This window comes from Paramormyrops kingsleyae, chromosome 19 (assembly GCF_048594095.1).
Source record: "Paramormyrops kingsleyae isolate MSU_618 chromosome 19, PKINGS_0.4, whole genome shotgun sequence".
NCBI classification, from domain to species: Eukaryota; Metazoa; Chordata; class Actinopteri; order Osteoglossiformes; family Mormyridae; genus Paramormyrops; species Paramormyrops kingsleyae.
In genome coordinates this window covers 8,251,950-8,271,432 of record NC_132815.1, presented here as the reverse complement: position 1 = coordinate 8,271,432, position 19,483 = coordinate 8,251,950, and the positions used below count along the sequence as shown (strand labels likewise).

Sequence of the window (19,483 nt, the reverse complement as noted above, 5' to 3'; positions counted from 1 at the left end):
AGGCTTTCCCGTGTTTGGACATTTGCAAGGTAGCCAGGGGAAACCCCATACCGGACTTGGAGCACAGAACAGCAACAGAGAGGCAAAGAGTGGCAGCTGGGGCCAGACGCTCACTGCAGTTTTTTTTTATTCTTTTTTATTTTTTTAGCCAAAACAGAGCCACAGTCGACGTTTCTCAGAGTGAAGCATTGAACTGGAACAGAAAAACAAGCTCTGTTCCCAGCGTGCATGGAGCCAGACTGGTCTTAACGCTTGAAAAAGCTATACAGGACGACAAAGAGAAACCAGGGAGGCTTTCACCAAGCAGGACAGGATTGCGTTTAAGGGTCTCCTCAAGGAAAAACAAGCCCGATATTATGGTCTTAGAGTTTTCGTCCCGCACATGCTTCATGGCTTATCTGCTGCTCCGCATCAGGAGGCAGCTGGAGAAGGCCAGAGCCATGCAGCCCAGAACCCGGAACTCCCTCCCTCACATTCCGAATTCAAGGGACCAATGGCAGAACCCAAATAGCTACCCTTGCGTCAGTTACACACAGCAAAATTGTACGTGCTTTCCTAAAACGTGAGAAGAATGTTCCTCTCGGCCCGGGGGACCGGCAGCTGCGGGCAGCTGGTGCAGTGTGCAGAAACAGCACGTTCTGGTCCTACGGCCTTCTGACCAGCATCGTACATCACGAGTGGATGAGGGTGAACATATGATGCTGGCGTGTTGCTGAACCGAAACTGGGCGGAACACGCCCTGCCAAAAACACACGAGACAACATGCTGTTGGAATGATAAGCATTAGCTGCGTCACTCAGACTAAACACTGTCCTCACTGCACCTTGCGTACCTTCTTATAACTTTCTAAGGTATCTACACAGCTAAAGTGTTTAAACTGCTGGAGATAACAGCCCAAACTGAAGCTCAAAATAAAGTCGACATACGTATCAACAAGTTGGACGGTTTTAAGGCTATTAATAAAATCATAACTGGCTCTTAGATATTGATAAGCCAAATACTACGTCCATGGGAGGAAGTGTATATTTATGACATGATAACCAAGGTCCTGTCAGCACAGTAATAATTATTGTAGAGGCACAGTGTTTGACTTTCCACTCCTGGCTGAGTTCAGTAGTCGGGGTTAATTCAAGGTCCGTAGCCGCACGGCGGTCTTTGTCTGTCGCTCCCATGTCTATACTGCATCTTCACCGTGTCTGCGTGTCTTTGTTTCTCTGCGGCGCAGCATAAATCTTGGAAGAAGATAAAGAATATGGTGCACTGGTCGCCCTTCGTGATGTCCTTCAAGAAGAAGTACCCCTGGGTGCAGCTCGCTGGACATGCAGGTAGGCCCGACCGGACGCGGCTGGTTTTATGAGGGGAGACAAAGGAGTCGCTGTCGGCCTTAAACTGACCTGAGTTCTGGACTGCAGTCTGGGCAGATTGATGTTCGCAGTCATTATTATTAGATATACACTTAGCAGGAACCACCATCTCCATAGCATCTAATTGCGTTGAGATGCATTTATTGGTACAACATACCCCCCCCCCCCCCGTCCTGCACTGAATTGCAGTAATTCCCTTACCTCAGTTATCAAAATTTACATTTTATTACCGTGATGTGTCTGAATGGTTGGCACACAGAAGCTTCCCTAAGGCTGATTTACTGCTGCGTCGAATCAACACAATAGCTGAGGCTTAGCTGCACGCCCTGCAGCGTAGCCTGACTCGCGATTTCCCAGAAATGTAACTACACATTGTGGCGATGAAGACCACGACTTTGATTGGTCTGGTTGGGAGCATCGCTGCTGGTTTTGCCATGGTCATTCACGCTGTTTAAAAAAAACATGGTCGCAGTCATTCACGCTAGGGCTGCATGATACTGGAAAATTTTAGATAATCACGATGTGATTTTTTTTTTGCGATAAATATTGTGATATTTACAGCAATAAAAGAGTTCCAAACATAAATTTTGCACAAACCCATCTATGACTGATTTTAATAGCAAGGATGAGAGCGATTATGACTGGCTCGGGAAACACAAGCAGAGCTCACGCAAAAGCAGAGGTGGTAAACTTATACTGATTTTTAAATGTGTATTAGATAATGTCGAAAAGGAACAATCGTTCAAATTGCAAAGCTTGCTAAGTTTGTCTTTTCAGTAACAAAGTCAAAATGCTTTTGCAAAACATAAACCCACCGCACTCAAAATAGTGTTTTGGCCGTGTGATTGCAAGGCGACACCAACACACCAACACACAAGTGCAGATGTTGGCATCGACATTGGCCACTTGCGTAGCTACGGCGTGAACTGCCGAAGTGTACATCAGCCTTTAGCAGTCGCTCGGAAAGCATCTGTCCTTTGTGTTTTCTTTTTACTGCTCAAATGATGACGTGAGTTACAGATTATAGTTTAATGTTCACTGTTTTAGTGAAGAAATTCAAGTTCTGGGGTGGTGTTTTTCTCTGGTCCCTAACAATTTGGGACCACCTGACACGTGCCGTGGGACCTGTGTCCGCGCAGGAAGCTTCAAGGCAGGAGCCAACGGGCGTATCTTGAAAAAGCACTGCGAGAGCGAGCAGCGTTGCCTGGACCGGCTCATGCGTGACGTCCTGCAGCCATACGTCCCCGCCTACCACGGCGACGTGGAGAAGGACGGCGAGAAGTACAACCAGATGGACGACCTGCTGGCGGAGTTCGACCTGCCCTGCGTCATGGACTGCAAGATGGGTGTCAGGTGAGGCTGCGGGGTCCGGTGGCGGCGGCCCGCTGACTGCTGTACATTTGTATCACAGCCTCCTATCTATTATACCAGCAACTGGCAGCTGACGACAAAGTGGATGTTTGCATATGTGCATGATATCTGATATCTATCAACCAATGTCAACAGTGTAAACGCTGTAGTAATTGCTGTAAACAGAGGAAGTGATGTTTGACTTTCCAGTACTAGCTAAATGCAATTAAAGTTTCGACTCGGGGCCTAAACGTGACTATGTAGGAAAATGCTAGATTTAGTTTGCAGTAGTTGACGGGTGTCGACACCACGCCTTTAGCACTTTGCTAACGGGCCACTGCGGGGTCCACAGGACGTACCTGGAGGAGGAGCTGACGAAGGCGAGGAAGAAGCCCAGCTTGCGGAACGATATGTACAAGAAGATGATCGAGGTGGACCTGGACGCGCCCACGCCGGAGGAGCATGACCAGCAGGCCGTCACCAAGCCCCGCTACATGAAATGGAGGGAAACAATCAGCTCCACAGCCACTCTGGGCTTCCGCATCGAGGGCATCAAGGTCGGTTAGGCCTCCTAATGCCGCTTCATTGTGGGGTCATCCTCATAGTCTGACCAGCCAACACGGGGCCATGTCGTCTTCTTAAATCATCCAAGAGTTGTAGAGACGTACTTGTTGTAAGAGCTCAAGTACAGATTTCAAGAAAGTATAAGCAGTTACACCAACCTGTGTGTGTAGATGGAAGCTTGAATTTGATGGAAGCTTGAATTAGAAGCTTAAAATGTAAAATCTGTTACACTATGGAAAGAAGCTTCTGAATAGCGAACACTTGATAATTAAAGCAAAATTACTGGTAAGTTATGTGATCATCTAACTATCTCCAATCTGCCCAAAACGGAAATTGAATCAGACGTGTACTCGGTAAAAGTGAAATCACGCCCGATATTTGCAAAGGAGCGTTTCTGCGGAAGCACCCTAATAGAATTGTCATGGGCAATTGACCTGTTGCCATGGGCAACCGAGGAGGCCTCCGACCACATGAGCACCGTTGCGTGTTTTTGTCGTCTGAGGGGGCCTGCCCGTGACAGGTCCATTGAAAGTAACACCGGCAAGTGACACCGGGCGACACCCACATCCGCTCATGAAAACTGTCACGCATTTAATCAGCGTCATTACAGAGTTTGTTATTTTGCCAGGGCGGAGATTTCAGGCGAAAAATTACGCAATTTGAATTTTTTTTTTAAGCCTGGGAAATTAGTTAAGTGTTAGTTGCAGTTTGTTTGTACTTCTTAGCTTGGGATAATGACTGTCCTGCCCAAATTTGGAGGGCCGCTCTCTTTACCCACGTATCTTCATTAGTGAAATTCTCTGTCTGCGTTTTGGGCTGACTTTCCACTCCCTCGGTCGAGCCTGCCCGTAGATGGCCGCAGAGTCCCCATGCCTTGTTGCCATGACATCAGATGTTTTGCCCTTATTGCCTGGGCGGTTTTCCCAAAAGGCCTCCCCGTCGGGTCTCGGAGGAGTCACAGCTGCCGGCGGGCCGCGTGTGGGCCCCGCTTCTGTGGCCAGGGCAGGTGGGCGGGCAGCACAGAGAGACGAGGGCCCGGCCTGCCTCTTTGTCCTCGAAAGTAGCCGCTGGAAATGGATCTGTGACTCTAAAGGACCCGCGTGATCAAAACCAAGTCCGCATGTTCACTGCAAAAAAATAAAAATAATACCCCTTGAAAGCAACATGCTAACAATCGACTCCCTGCCCTGCATAACCTTTAATAAAATAACCCCAATCCCCCCCTGCCTTCTCTCCCACCCACTCATGGCAGAAGGAAGATGGAACAGTAAACAGGGATTTCAAGAAGACCAAGAGTCGGGACCAAGTGATCGAGGCCTTTCACGACTTCGTCAAGGGAAACAAGAACATCCTGGTTAGTGTACCAGTCGTACGCAGTGACGCAGGAGTCCCTTGATTTTGTGCCAAGACAGGGCGGTGGGGGGGGGGGGGGGGGGGGGGGGGGGACCCAAGGACTTCCCTCTCTAATAATAGAGGAAGTTCCTGTTCTCTACACCACCAAACAGTGAAACTGTCCATTACTAAAAAAGAAATATTTACACTGTACAATTATAGTATTCGCAATAATTATTATGGCCCAGGAAGAAACTATTAATATGGATTTATCCATGTGGCAAAACAATTACATTTAAACTATTACTTTTTACACAAGAACTTATCCTGAAAACCCTTTTAAAAACAGTATTCTTTTTTAACAAAAGAGAAACTCAACATATACAAGCAGTAATTAAGCAGTAATCATTAAGAGTAAAATGTGAGTGGCCAAGGTTTTTTTTATAGCATGACGTGAAGGTGTTAGTAGCACAGACGTGTGACTGTTTGGCCTTCTGTTACCGTGCTTCTGTTACTTTAGCATGTAGCCATTGGGCGTCGTAGTAAAACCAGTCAGTCAGAACCTGCCGCCATTGTGTGAATTTCCAGAAGAAGGGTTAAGCAAATTATTAAACAAATCTCTGGATAAGTCAAATTCTGACAAATAATTTGTTGCACAAGCCTAAGCATCCAGTGTTAAAAGAAGAAACACGGTGACTTCTTCTGGTAGCTAACACTGTCATTCTTAATCACTGTAGATGCTGCAAACTCACCAGTGTTTTCACTGTCAGTGCAAAAATGTTTCACTGTTCTGAGCTAAGTCACAGGCACCGTTTGGCTTTCTGGCTCGTTGTGTTAGTCTTACTACAATTTTATACCCTAACATGGGTCCCCAAACTTTTCAGTCCTGGAACCCCAAAAAAAAACAGTGCCACAGACTTGACCGAGTCCCTCTCAGTAGATTTTGTTGATTGGGGTGGGGGTTGGGGAGGGGGAGGGTTCCCCTCAGTAGATTTATCTATTTTTAAACATCATCTCACAACCCCCCACCGGTGTCTCGTGCCCCCTCCTGTGACCCCTCGCTCCCCCCCCTTTGGAAACCCTGTCTTATAATAATGCCATTGTCTGCACACCCCTTACTTACAGTCTACATTGTCTTATTTTATTATTCTGTCTCTAGAAATGTTACCTGAAGAGACTGAAGGAAATAAGGGACACTCTGGAAATATCCACCTTCTTCAAGACGCACGAGGTACGTCTTCCTCTTTTCTTCCCCCGCTATTTTAAGTTTTAAAAATATATGACAAGAAAAATATATGTGGCAAAGGTGAACTTCCAGAAGAAGGGTTGACCGAATTATTAAACAAATCTCTGGATAAGTCAAATTCTGACAAATATCCCACCCATGGGCTGTAAGTGTATTTCTCATCAGAAATACCTAATAGCAGATCCTCCAGAACCAGGAGAAACAACAAGCCCAAATAGGAGTGTTTCCGGCCCAGTGCTATATAAATACGAATCAAATGCAACTGAAAGTGAAAGCATTAAGATATGTTATGGGTTTTATTAAACACTCTTGATTGAGACAGGATACAGTTGCCATTGTGGTGTGGTGGAGGGATGACAAAATAATAGGGCTGCTAAAAATAGTTGTTGGAGGATACATTGACAATAGAATATAATGATGCAGTGCACTTCTGTTTCCTGCTTTTTCATGGTAGCAATTAGAAGACACGGAGCTCTGAATGGAAACCATTGTGATGTGACGTGTAAATTCCCACTGACCATTCCACAGCTCCTAGACTCTGCAATTTGATTAGCTCTTGCCAAAATGATTAAAAAAAAACTTCAACACTTTAAAAACTTAGAGGTGCTATTTTAAAATAAAACAATTGGATTCTTGGTGTATTTGTATGCTAAATGTGACTAGTAGAGTGACTTCCGAAGCCTACTTCCTGAAATTTGCGTAATTTTAAGAGTCCTTTAAATATGCATAACTTATTTAACTTACTGACATGTGTATTTAATATCAGGCTGATAACCTTGACCAAAATAACAAGGCACATTATTAGCTTAAGGAGCAGTTGTTTGGTTAATGGGGTGTTTATTGACTTACCTTTCATGAAGTGTGTTACGGCATTAAATGGTCCTTCTTCGATTGGCAGCTGGGTTTATTTTGCGCAGGAATTCTGTCATTCATCGTAACATACACAAACCGGCATAAGGCAAATAAAGGGATTAAAAATGGATGGAAGGAACTATTTCTGTCTGAGGCAACCCTAAAATGAGAGTTTGTGGTATTCAGTAGCTCCTACTGTTGGCTTTTACTACACCCCCCCCCCCCCCCCCCCCCCCCCGCAGTATAATGGGGAGATTCTGACCATCCCCCTCTTTTCCTCTCCTCCTGTCCCCCCAGGTCATTGGCAGCTCTCTTCTCTTCGTCCATGACAAGCGGGACCAAGCCAAGGTGTGGATGATAGACTTTGGGAAGACCACACCTTTGCCGGAGGGCCAAATGTTGGACCATCGGGCCATGTGGGTTGAGGGCAACCGAGAGGACGGTTACCTGTGGGGAATGGACCACCTCGTAGACATTCTGGCTGACATGGTGGGGCAGGACTCTGGTTAGGGGGTGTGGAGTGGGGGCACCAGCGGCCGGAACACGCGCACTACAAAGGAAGGCATGGCACCTCTGCTCATGGATTCCACCCTCCCCTCTTGACGGAGCGGGCTGGCAGCTGAGTGGACCACAAATGTGATGGTTGTGTATCCATGTTGTATATATTCATATCCACAGTAGACTCTGCAGAATGACACAAGTGTGGTCCTGTTCTATACTGCCCCTCCACAAACAGTTATCTTAATCTTAATCTTAGAATTTTGTAAGCTTTTTAAAATGATGTACTATTTTAAACAGTGCTGTTTTATCTAAAGACTGATGGCACTTTCCATGACATTTTCTCACTTATGTTCTCTTCTGGAGTGTCTGCCTCGTTGAAAAGAGATGTTCTCAGCAACGCCGGCAAACCTTATGGGTGACCCTAAAACTTTAACTAACCATTAAAATCTCATTTCTGTTTTTGGTTTTCTGGCTGTCATCCGGATTGGTAACTAGATGTCTTTGTTTCATCATATAGTTCTCAGCCTGTACGGGATGACTAAGAAAATATGTTGCCTGCTGACAGCTTTGAAGAAAACATTAAACATACTTTTGAAGGAACCGCATAGTAACAAAACATGTCAACAGTGTACGAGAGTGAAGTGGAGTGAACGTAGGGTTAGGCGTAGCGCCCCCCTGTGGGCAGGCTGGGTGGGATTCAGGTGAGTTTACTGACTTTTGCAGGAAGCAGGTGAGCAGGGTGACATAGACGCCGCAGCATACGAGTCTGAGGTCAGTTCCCCATCTCGGGTGATGTTCCCAGGAAGTCCTCAGCCCCCCCAGCCCTAATCCTGTGGCCGGAGCAGGCAATGGGGGGGTTCCCACTTCCTCCTTTGCATCCTGTTCCCAGCTGGCCCCCGTCGCCACGGTTTCCCATCCCCTACAGTGGCACCAGCAGGACATCCCCCGCCCGTATTTTTCCATGCCAGGACATGCCGACCATCACCCCCCCCCGTCCCCCCCCGCCCCACAAACCAATCGGCCAGATGTACCTGCGGTCCACCAATCCCCCCCAGGTACTGTTTACATGAGCATTTGCCATGCAAACCCATCTCGATGGCGGCGCTAAACACACACACACAGCCTGCAGAGGACGATTGACTAGGCTTGACAGTTTTCATAGTCTTGCTGTCTAAACAGGTCACAGCTGGGTATTACCAACAGCTCATTTAGCATGAGGATTCATTTCTGGCTGGAGTGATGATGGTCTAGCACGTAACGTAATGTTCCAGGCTTAATAGACATTCGCTGCCGCAATATAACCTTATTAGTCTGCAAGTAATGATTAGGATTAGGATTGCAAAACATCCCAGAGAAACTGCTGCATAACAATATATTATTATACACAAAGCGTTCTGCTTCCATCGCTGACTTTTGCAGCAAGCTACTCTTGATGTTTATGTGGGGAACTGAGAAAGGTTTTGGCTCTAGTAGGACCCTGGGTTCCTAAAAAATTGCACAGTTCCCTTCACTACTGAACACTTTCCGATGGCCGGTAGGAGGTGTGTGTACAGATGAGGCCCAGTCAGGAGAGATAGCGTGTGGGTATGTACGCTGCCGACGACTAGTGCAGTGCCGGTAGGTGACTGAGTCAGCCCTCTGTGGCTCCTTCTTGGACAGGGGTGTCATCTTTGCGAGCAGTGGCTACATGTAGAGCACCATCCACAACAACGTTAAATTGGGTGGGGAATTTTGCCCAGGTGGGGAAGCCGACGTATGTTGGATTCGACCGGCACTGATCTTTTGGACACGTGCACAGGCCAGACTCTGTGAGGCCTAGGGACCCTCACATAACCTCTAACTGCAGAAGATCCTGCTGGGAGATGCAGGGAAAGGAGCACATATGCAGTTAGTGACTATAGCATGCACACTGTATATCCAGTGCAGAGAAATGTGAGTTTTCACCTGAAAAGAAACAACATTGCCAGTAACTGAGCATGCAGACATTCCAGTATCTCCACATGTAAAAGGCCGTATTTTTACCACAATTTACATTGTGTTATATCCTAGAGTGACTGGAGAGTCATACACGTCAAAGTAGCGTTACAGCTGCTGACAGTGAATTTTTCTTTAACATTTTTAAATATTTAAATATATTTAAATATTAAACATTTTAAATATTGTTTCTTAATCAAGAAACAGCTTGAATTTTTTTGTAAACGGGACAGCAGATAGCCTGGTCACTCAATCTATTTAAAAAGAGTCACTAAAATTTTACCTCCATGTAAAATTTATACATATGTACCAACAGCCCACGTGCTGTTTATGTAGGAGATAAAGACTTGCTACATGTATGTTTTCCTGGAAAAGTAATTAAACTTTTAAAAATGTGTGGTTTCTTTTCGTTGTTAGCATTGAAACATCTGTTAACCATGTGTCACATTGGATTATTATTATTATTAATATTTTAACAGCACAGACTATTGTCTTTCACTTTTCGATCGCACGGTAAGATCCTTTTAACAGATCATCCGAAGGTTCACGCCAGGCTTCATGTTTTCATCAAATGGACATGTCGCCTTCTAGTGGCAGCACAGAAAAAATGCAGGATTGCCCTACAGCCTGCAAATACTCTGCGGACGTTGCCGCCAGAATGTGTGGTTTTTCGTTGAACGCATAACCATATTTATTACTTCTTGGTATTTGCACAAGAACACTAAAATAGATGCATGCGCTCTATAAATCTGTAAATTGCAAGCTGGCGTGCCTCGCTCGGATGACTGTAAATGCGAAAAGATTTGCCAGACAATTAACTGCTTATTAGAAGTGCAAGTGTTGCATTTTAACATTCTAGAGGTTAGTGTTGGCGGAGTAATGTAGAAGGGAGCATTTATTTAGGAAATCGGGCAAAGAAATGCTTAGGAATGACGTGGGTACTTCAAGCAGCTTGGCCAGATGTACAAAGTTCCCTTCATTCGTTTAAGCATAAATTTTATTCTGGGAATCTTGTTTAGTTATTGTCATGTTTTTTCTCCGCTCACATTAATGCGTGTAACATGTTTTATCAATACTGCTATGTATTACACATGGTTATACATTGATTGATCGTTGTAGTAAATTTGTATGATAACTAAAAAAGCCTGATTTCTTTTTCCTTTGTTTCTTGCCTTGATTAGCTTGTCGTTACAGGCAGTGTGCGGGAACGGGCATCATTCACTGGGACCTCCATCGCTGTTTATATGCAGCCTAAGAGTGATTGCCTTCATTTTCCGCTGTAAAGCAAACAGCGGCGTCACAAAACCCAGAAAGGCTATCATGCTTTACTTAATCCTCATTTCCAACAACAGAGAATCTAGTATCAAACAAGACTCATCTATGTTTTCCTTTCCTACCATATAAATGTAACTGTAAGACTATAATACCAAGCTATATTCAATGCAACCATAATGCATCATCATCCTTTAATCTCTATTTCTTTGTTTGGCATCAACATGCAGGGGCTGTTTTTGAAGCTTGTTTTTTATATATATTGTTCTTTTTTGCCATGCCAGACTTGAAATTAGCTCTAAAAATACGTGGCCAAATTATCGTTGCCGTTGGTTGAGCTTAGGGATAAAGATATCATTAACCCAAAAGTGGATGATTATTTCTGAAGAGGAGTGACTTAATATACAGTAAATGCAGCTACACAGTGTAGAGAAGAAGGGAAAAAGGACAAGCAGGGCACTTATCCTCCTACTAAAAAGTTTTAGTATGACCACAACCCATTTTCCAAAGCTTACCTCAAAGGTTAAAAGGACTACATTTCCCATCCATTTGGACTTTGGTGATCTACCTGTAATTCCTGTCTGTAATCAAGCTCTAATTAACACAAGTGAGGTAAACTCACTTAATCTAAGCATGAAAGATGCAAAGCTATTTAATATTAATACATCGAGTATTAATAATTCTCCTGTTTAGAGCCTATTGTTTATATGCTTACTGTATATAGGATGAGGGTCTGCTGTTGTACCATTAAATCTCCTCACTAAAAAAGTCCTCCTGTATAAATGAGAATGTGTGTAGCTGTAAGCTTTGTAAGTGGCTATGATGGGGAGCAGCCTCATCCTCCACACACAGGGCAGGATGGCAGACGTCCCGCGTCGGAACACAGGACTTCCTTTTTTAGCAATGCGTGGCTTAACTAATCTTTGGCCAGAAGCCCGTAGTGGCCGGCCAGGATGGCGGGGGGAGTGTTTGGAAATGCGGAGCATGTGCAGAAAACTCACCCACCCCCTGCCTCTGCATTGACCTGGAACTGGCACACCATTACCATTTACGGCTCGAGCAGCCATCTCACACCTTAGAGACGGGGGGCGGGCAGGGGGGCACATTTAAAAATTGCTATGGCAACGCCAGGCAAAGGACAGTACACCGCCCACTCGTAGGGCACCTTGCAATCCTTTCACCCGCCGAGCTGGTTCTTAGTAGAGCTCAGCTGGACGGGACAAAAGCGATGGGTACACATGGCTTCTCCGAATTCTCATTCACATCTTGGCTGACACGTCATGTGACTTTAAGTCGGCCGGGAAAGTTTAGTCTGTGGCAGTTCCCTATATTTAGTGCATTGACATGGGTCCAGTTTGGTGGGTTTGCCCTCGGTGGGTTTTCTACGGGGACTGATATAAACAGCTGCGTGTCTGTTGACCCCATTCAGGACGCATCTGTTTCATCCGCCTTGCATTTGGGCCCAAGCTAATATGGAGTCATCTGCATTCCCCTCTAACAACAATGATCAACCCCCCCGCTTATTGGCAAGTTCATTCTGCACCACTGCAAACCCCCATTACGAGACTGCAGAACATTTACAAGGCACAACTTTCCTCACAATGGAATAAGACACCGACACCGATGGAAAGACACAACCACTGGGCCTGAAGCTTTGTAATTTCAAGCTGTACCACGTTGATATATATTGTTTAATCTATGAGGTCATAGGGTAGAAGCTGCGGGAGTAAGACACACATGGGGCACATTCCAAAGACATCCCAGAGCATGGGAAAGAGCGGACAGAGGAATGTAGGGGGCAGGGTCCCAGAGGAAAATCATTATGGCGGAAAAATCGTTATGGCATGTTCTGAGGCACTCGACAGAGAACGATGCTGCAGGGAGCGAGTCTCAAAGATTGCAAGTGTAAATCGTGAAAGGGTTATTCCTATTGTCACCTTTTACAAGGTCATTTCATTCAAATTGCATCAATAAAACATGATGCCTAAATGGGAAGGTGTTTAACGTGTTTGATCACAGTGCTACAGTATTATTGGGCCCAAATTAGAGTGGAAATGCAGCCTTTGCTGATTTGTTGTGGGATTTTCAGCTGTAAATTGCTTGTGATGGAAGCTTTTTCTTCTTCTAACTGTAACAGTGTCCAGCTATCCATAACAAAGATTGCTGTGCTGCTACCGCGAACCATAACAGTCCTTGTTTTTCGAGACTCGTAAACAGCCCACAGTAGCCTAGAATCGGTGGGCGGCTTGTTTTTCCACCTAGGAGGCAAAATGCTGCCAGAGGACTCATATTAACCCTGTCGCCTGACCCGCTGAATTGGCAGCCTTTACACCTTGTGTTAGAATTAGTTTTGTGCCATTGTGGTTGTAAAGTGTGACATCGCTACCTAGTGGCTTGGGATGCAATAGCACCTCACTGTTATTTCCGGGGTGATACAAATATAACAGGTCTCCCTCTCAAGATCGAAGCGGCCCTCCAGGAATGCTTCTGCTCTGAGGTCCCCAGAGAAGTTCAGTGCAGCACTGCGATGTAATATTAAAGGTTCAGCCCGTGGTCTCTGACTTAACAAATGGTTATTGCTATCCTAATGTTGGGACCTGTCAGAGTTACAGTCACACACCATCATGCTAACAACATTAGTCAAAATGCCAAGCAATACAGATTGCTCCCTATTTGGAAGGGATTCTAAGTGGTCCATTTGGGAACATCAGAAAAGCGGGGGGGTGGTGTGACAAATGACATTCTTTCTAGGAGTTATATTGCACCAGTAGAATAAGATGTATATATGAGGGAATACATCTCATTTTCTTCACTGCAAGGGCATCCATATTTTTCTCTCCATTGGAAGGGCACTTCATCACGTTAGCTCACTTGGAAGGGCACTTCATCACGTTAGCTCACTTGGAAGGGCACTTCATCACGTTAGCTCACTTGGAAGGGCACTTCATCACGTTAGCTCACTTGGAAGGGCACCACAAAGGACACTTCATGAGCTATTTCAACCAGATAGGCGCACAGAGGGCACCTCAGGTTGACCCAATTGTATGGGCACCATATATGTCACTACATTATACTACGCTGATTTTTTTCCACTGGAGGGGTACCTTTTTGGGCAATTCATCATGTTTTCTCGCTGTTTTGGAATAGGAGTACCCTTTCAATTCAGGGTTCCTAACCCCTGGTTCTCAGTCCGAGGTCCATGGGCAGTATTCCACCAGGCCACAGAATGATAGGGGTTTTGTGGAGGGGTTGGTTAATTTCCAAAAATAAACCATATATTTTAAATTCTGTATACATCCTAAAAAATGGAAATGGTGAAAATGCCAATTCGTCTGCCAGCAAGTAACCCCCAACCCCCCCACCGCCCAAGTCCAGCAATGTACCCCACAATAAGTGTTTTGCTTCCCAAAGGTTTACAGATAATTTACTGATGGCCCTGGTGAAAACAACAACATAAAGACTTCAACTGGATTGGACTGGGCAAAAGGCAGAACTAGATCCCATTGGCTCATAGTGTCTCCATTTAAACAGATACAAAACACTAATGGAGATACAACCAACACCATAACCACTCAATCCCAACTGGGGTCACCAGAGCCTATCCCAGGAACCAACCCTGGGCTGTCACCAACACACCACAGGGCATACACACTCACAAGGCCAACTTAGAGTCACCAACTAACCTATCCTGCATACTTTTGTGCTGTGAGAGGAAACAAGAGCCCCCAGTGAAAACCTACATAAATGCCACACAGAAAGGGCCCAAACCCAGGACCTTCTTGCTGTGAGACAGCAGTGCAAACCACTGCGCTACAATGCCACACTGACAGAGATGGGTGAATTAATTCAATTAAAGAAGTAATCAATTCTAAGAAGGGCTGAGCTTAAATGAAAGCCCTAGCAGGTAGACGGCTGCATGTAAAAATCCGCCTGAATCTTGCTGGAACATGGCATTGTGTAATGAATTAAGGGGTCTTAGGACAACTCTGTTCAACTACTAAGAAGCATGACCTACGGGAAAGCGACTAGGCTGACTCCGTGCCCTGGTTAGCAGGGAGAGCGCCCGCACATGACCATCCCAAAGCCACTGCATGAATAGCATCTTTATCTGTTCCTTTGCAAAGGCCGTTGTCCATTCAGCACACCAAGGAGGCAACGAGGCAGACACCCTACGTCAATGTAGGAAAGTAAGACACGGGATTCCTTATTGTTATTCCTGGAAAAGGACAACATAGTAAAATAAAACAGAAAAAAATTGCAATGTTATTTATTATTTGGGCAGCAGGTCACTTCCCCTGGTATTTTAGGTGTAAATATCTTACTAGCTGAGAGATATTGTCATGTCTTGCTCTGCTTGACCCTCCTGTCTCCTGCCTGGCCTGGTGCTCATTAGCCTGACCTCTCGTGTCTGTCCTCCTGTTGATCACACCCAGCTGCCTCCTGTGTGTTTCCTCGTCACTCCGGTATTTAAGTGCTTCCTAGTTTAGTGATCCCCAGTTCTGTCATTGAAGTTGTGTTGGCCCCGTTACCTGTGTCTGTAATAAACTCCTTATTATTTGCCCCACTCCGGCGTCCTCCGTTCTGCCTGCAAGATAGAGCATGAACTTCGCTACGGCCCTCAAAGACCATAAGGTAGAAGCTACTGTACCATACAGGCATGGGGACGCCCTGACCTCACCTACAATCTTCCTCTCTCTGCGGTACAGGGCCAGATCGTGGTGCTTTTGTAGATTCTGAGTTATCGTAGCAAGGATGACGGCATGGAAAGTCTCCCAAACAGCGGATGCTTATGATGGAAAACCGGCAGTGGGCTGATGGCAGACCGTTCCTCATCTACACCGGAAACACCCAGAGCCCACTGCCACCTCCCAGGGGAACTGACTTCAGCCACTTGCTGCAGCAACGTCAAACTTGCCTTCCATGGCAGATAAATCAGCTCACTACAGCTATAAATAGTCTTTCTGTTTGCCAAGTTCATTTTCCACTGTGATTTTAATAAAAACCAAAATCACTCTTATACCAAGTACAGTTATTTAATCCCACAAGTACAAACTGAGATCTTGTTATTCTGAACAGTATCTATGGCAACCGTCCTAGAATGATTCACTAAACAATACATTGATGTTTATGATGACACTGCCGCACAAAAAACAACCACTAACAATTAGCAAATTTGAAGTTACATAAATGACTTATTTTACGATGCCAGTGGTATGAATATAGTCCTAGACAGATGCTAATGAGCATAAAAGTGACATCCATACAGATTATATATATAAAATAATTTCACTTTCCACTATTCAAAAGGCTGGGTGGGAAATATTAAAAATTGAATGATGATAAACATGTACTATGTTACAGCAATAAAATCAGCTAATTAAAATACCAAAACTATTTGAGCGACCAAAAGTGCTCACACAACAATTACACATTTAAAGTAAAAAAAAAAAGAAACATTTTAACGTCTTAAACAAAAATCTTGTCCAACAGAGTGGACAGTCAACAGCAGATAGCGAATATAGCTGCAGGTGTTTATTTTTTATATATATATATTTTTTAACACAGTTTGGCTGAATAAAAGTCTTCAGTTTAAGTGTTCTTCACACTGTCTCTGAGCTGTGACACAGTAGGAAGCATGGGGGCGGGGGGGGGGGGGGGGGGCACCTGCAGAAATAAAAATGGCCGTCCTCCACTTGGCGTTGAAGGCATCTCGCTGCCCTTGTCATCAGCAGGTGCTGGGACACTTCTGTACATTCCTACGACGGCTTTGCCAGCACATCTCACAGCTGCTGGGGAACCCCTTGATCCTTATAACCTGTGAACAAACAGATGGGGTGAGGTGTCTGGCAGCCGGGCGCCCTGTCGGAAATCTCTGACCACGACTGTCCGTCGACTCCGGCTTGTCTAACGGGTCTCTATGTGGAGTCAGTCTTGCCAAATCTTTTCTTCTTTTTCCACTGTTGCTACAGGGTGTTTGATTTGTAGCTAACAAATCATTAGATAATGATAATTTGTCATATATTAATGCAAAATATAATGACATAACCACATTTTATGCGTAGGCAAGCTTAGCCAACTAAGTTAAAGCTAACTCACTTTCTATCTGAACTACCACCACCACTACCAATGCTACTATTATTATTAATATTATTATTAATAATAATAATAATGAAAGTAGCCATGTTTACACTATAGATACACAGTTGCGAGACACTGACCCAAACTGAACATCAACACTAATTCTAAACTCCAGTAGTCTCTGCTGACCTCATTGCATTCCAGTGAAAGCATGCAGTGCGTGACTGCAGTAGACATTTGAGAAGCAGGACAGCAAGCCCACACGGTGGTATGGACATGAACATGAAATATACCACAGCTCTGACATAATGCCGGCATTATTACAAACATCTATAAGCGTTTCCTTTTCTTGACATTCTGTAACGTAATGCTTGACCTTGAAACGCGGAGCAAATGAAAACCACTTAATCTCTTACACATATATGAACACCCTCCAGGGTTGCATGAGACTATCGCTCATCTGTTGGTCTTATTTTTGGCTGAAGACGGCGGCTCCGGGGTCTTATGTAAGAGCGTGGTCTCACTCTGATCCGTTGCACGCACAGCAGCAGCGTTAAACACAAACGCGAGCAAAAGGCGAGAAGTAAAGAGGACTAAAGAAGAAGTCAGAAATAACAACAGAGACGTGCATCCAAGGCGGTGGGTGGTACGAGGTCAGGCCCAGAGAGGGCTGGGGGGGGGGGGGGGGGCACACTGCGGGGTGAGTCAGGACCGGGCCGGGCAGTCAGCACGCCTACCTTCTGAGACTTCATCCATGCGGGCAAGCCGGCGAAAGGGAGAAAACATGAGATACACAGTTAGCACTCATCTAAACTCCATCCCGAAAAGCTTCAGTATAGATGCAGCAGCATAAATGCTTATAAAGGATGAGTGAAAAAGTACAGTAAAGCATTAATATGACTTTCGAGGCAGCATGGTGGTGCAGTGGTTGGTTCCGTCGCCTCACACACAGGGAATGAGTCTCTGCCTCGGCTCATGTGTGGAGTTTGCATGTTCTCTCGTCAGGTTTTCCCCACACGGTCCAAAAACACGCTGAGGTGAATTCAAGCTGCCAAATTATACATAGGTGTGAATGCGTGAGTGAATGGTGGGTGCGTGTGTGTGTGTGCCCTGCGATGGGTTGGTGCCCAATCCTGCAGCCCTACACAGGACAAGCGGGTAAAGGAAATGGATGGATGGATAAAATGACTTTAATACTTAATATATGTGTGTTTATGTATTTTTATATGTATATTAATATATTGCACACTGATATTCGTGCATCTTAATGACATAAGGAAATCGGATCTCAAAAGGAGATCACGTATTCTGCTGACTGAAACCCAATCACTCTTTATCCCATGAGCATGAAACTGTAGTGAAACACTGAAGTTCACACACTGTGAAGTAATGCCAATTGTTTTTGTTCTCAAATACATATACAGATACATTCCATAATGAGTGAAAGCTTTTTTACTCGAGAAAACCCAGCAGGTTTTTAATCTCCAAAAATGGCTGCTGGCTGTGTAACGTAATCGGAAATGGGGACTTGAAGCGAAAATTGGAACAATTAAAGTTGTTTGGGATGCAGAAATACTATAAACTCATCTTGGTGTAAAAACACAACTCCCTCCGAACCAGGCGCGGGTCTTAGCATCCATACGCCTTGTGCAGCACTGTGCGCGTGTCTGTGTGTGTGGTTACCCTGAGACGGACCGGCGTCCCATCCAGGACGTTCTCCTGCACCATGCTGTGAACCCCCATGTGCTCAGCATCACAAGCCAGAAGTTATATAGACGTGACAGTAGCAGATGTTGTCTATGAAAAAGTACGAGTTGCCGCATTATTACACAGCTTCATACGAGGCCTGTGGTGTTTGTGTGTGCGCCCTGCTCAACGTGCCCCCCAGCCGTGCCCCCCAACGTGCCCCCTATGCTTCCTGGGATAAGCTCCGGGTCCTATCGCTTCCTTGACCAGGATAAGCGGCTAGAAAATGGACAGATATAATGCTCCTCTTCATCGTCTAGGTGATGATATTCAGACAGACAACATACTATAAATCTAAACACAATTCACGAAACCACTATGCTGGCACATTCCATTTCCTTTTCACATTTCGCACATGACAATAACCGACAATGCAAGCAGCCCCCGTCTGTCTACTGAGTCTGCTGGCAGACGTGACCATTGGACCGAATACATCATTCACATGGCTGGCAGACTGGGTCCCACTTACTTTAAACTCCTCTTCTTCCCAGTCATACTATTGCTGTTAAATTTCCAAATGCATCAAGGGTAGGTGTGAACTTTGAGATATTGCTTTATAAATATAGCGGCTAATATTATATTACAGCACAGAAGCGAGGACGCGTCATAAATGTCAATCCTTTTCCATAGTTTCTCCTTTGTTGACTGTCTCTTGTCATTTAGTCAGACCACATACTACAAATCTGAGCGCAATTCAAATTTAGGAAAAGCAGGATCGGCAAATGTTGCCTGTTTAATACCACTTTATGTGACTTTTTGGGCTCTGGTGGCTCTTTACGGAAAAGGAAGAATAAAAAATACGAACATAATGTCACTTTATGGTCACTTTCATTTGCCTGAATCGGCACCTTATTTATAGAAAAAGTGGCACAAGTGACAGATAAAACCATCCAGTCCCCTCACTGTGCAAACAGATCATGGTGTTTATATAACAATGGAAATAATCATTACATCAGGGTGTTTATTTTAACTAACTGATTTGTGGATTGGACCAGCAGAGACATTCTCAAGAGATGAGAGGATGTAATGTGAGCCATTTTGACGGTGGGAACACTGCCATCCATTCATTTTCCAAAACTGCTTGTCCTGTGCAGAGTAGTGGGGGGTCTGGAGCCAATCCCACAGGCTACGGGCACAAGGCAGAGAGCAGCCAAAGGGGGGGGGGGGGGGGGGCACCAACCCATCACAGGGCACACTCACACAC

The 19,483-nt window shown here is 45.1% G+C and overlaps 1 protein-coding gene and 1 long non-coding RNA gene across 3 annotated transcripts in view; one reads left to right on the top strand and one right to left on the bottom strand.

Moving 5' to 3' along the window:
• The window catches only part of itpkb (inositol-trisphosphate 3-kinase B), a 29,370-nt gene extending 19,792 nt beyond the window's left edge, over positions 1-9,578 (top strand). For both annotated transcript variants that reach the window (XM_023793344.2, XM_023793345.2), the window contains exons 3-8: positions 1,226-1,325; positions 2,504-2,717; positions 3,067-3,271; positions 4,531-4,632; positions 5,770-5,841; positions 7,006-9,578. In XM_023793344.2, coding sequence (XP_023649112.1) covers positions 1,226-1,325; positions 2,504-2,717; positions 3,067-3,271; positions 4,531-4,632; positions 5,770-5,841; positions 7,006-7,218 — 906 coding nt within the window. In that variant the 3' untranslated portion in view covers positions 7,219-9,578. The remainder of the gene's footprint in view (positions 1-1,225; positions 1,326-2,503; positions 2,718-3,066; positions 3,272-4,530; positions 4,633-5,769; positions 5,842-7,005) is intronic.
• Positions 9,579-15,428: 5,850 nt separating this feature from the next.
• On the bottom strand, positions 15,429-19,480 carry LOC140580838 (uncharacterized). The gene is made up of 2 exons (XR_011984029.1): positions 17,271-19,480; positions 15,429-16,270 (listed from the first exon to the last, which is right to left on the bottom strand). It is a non-coding gene; the product is annotated as an uncharacterized lncRNA (long non-coding RNA).
• Between the last annotated feature and the right edge of the window lie 3 nt (positions 19,481-19,483).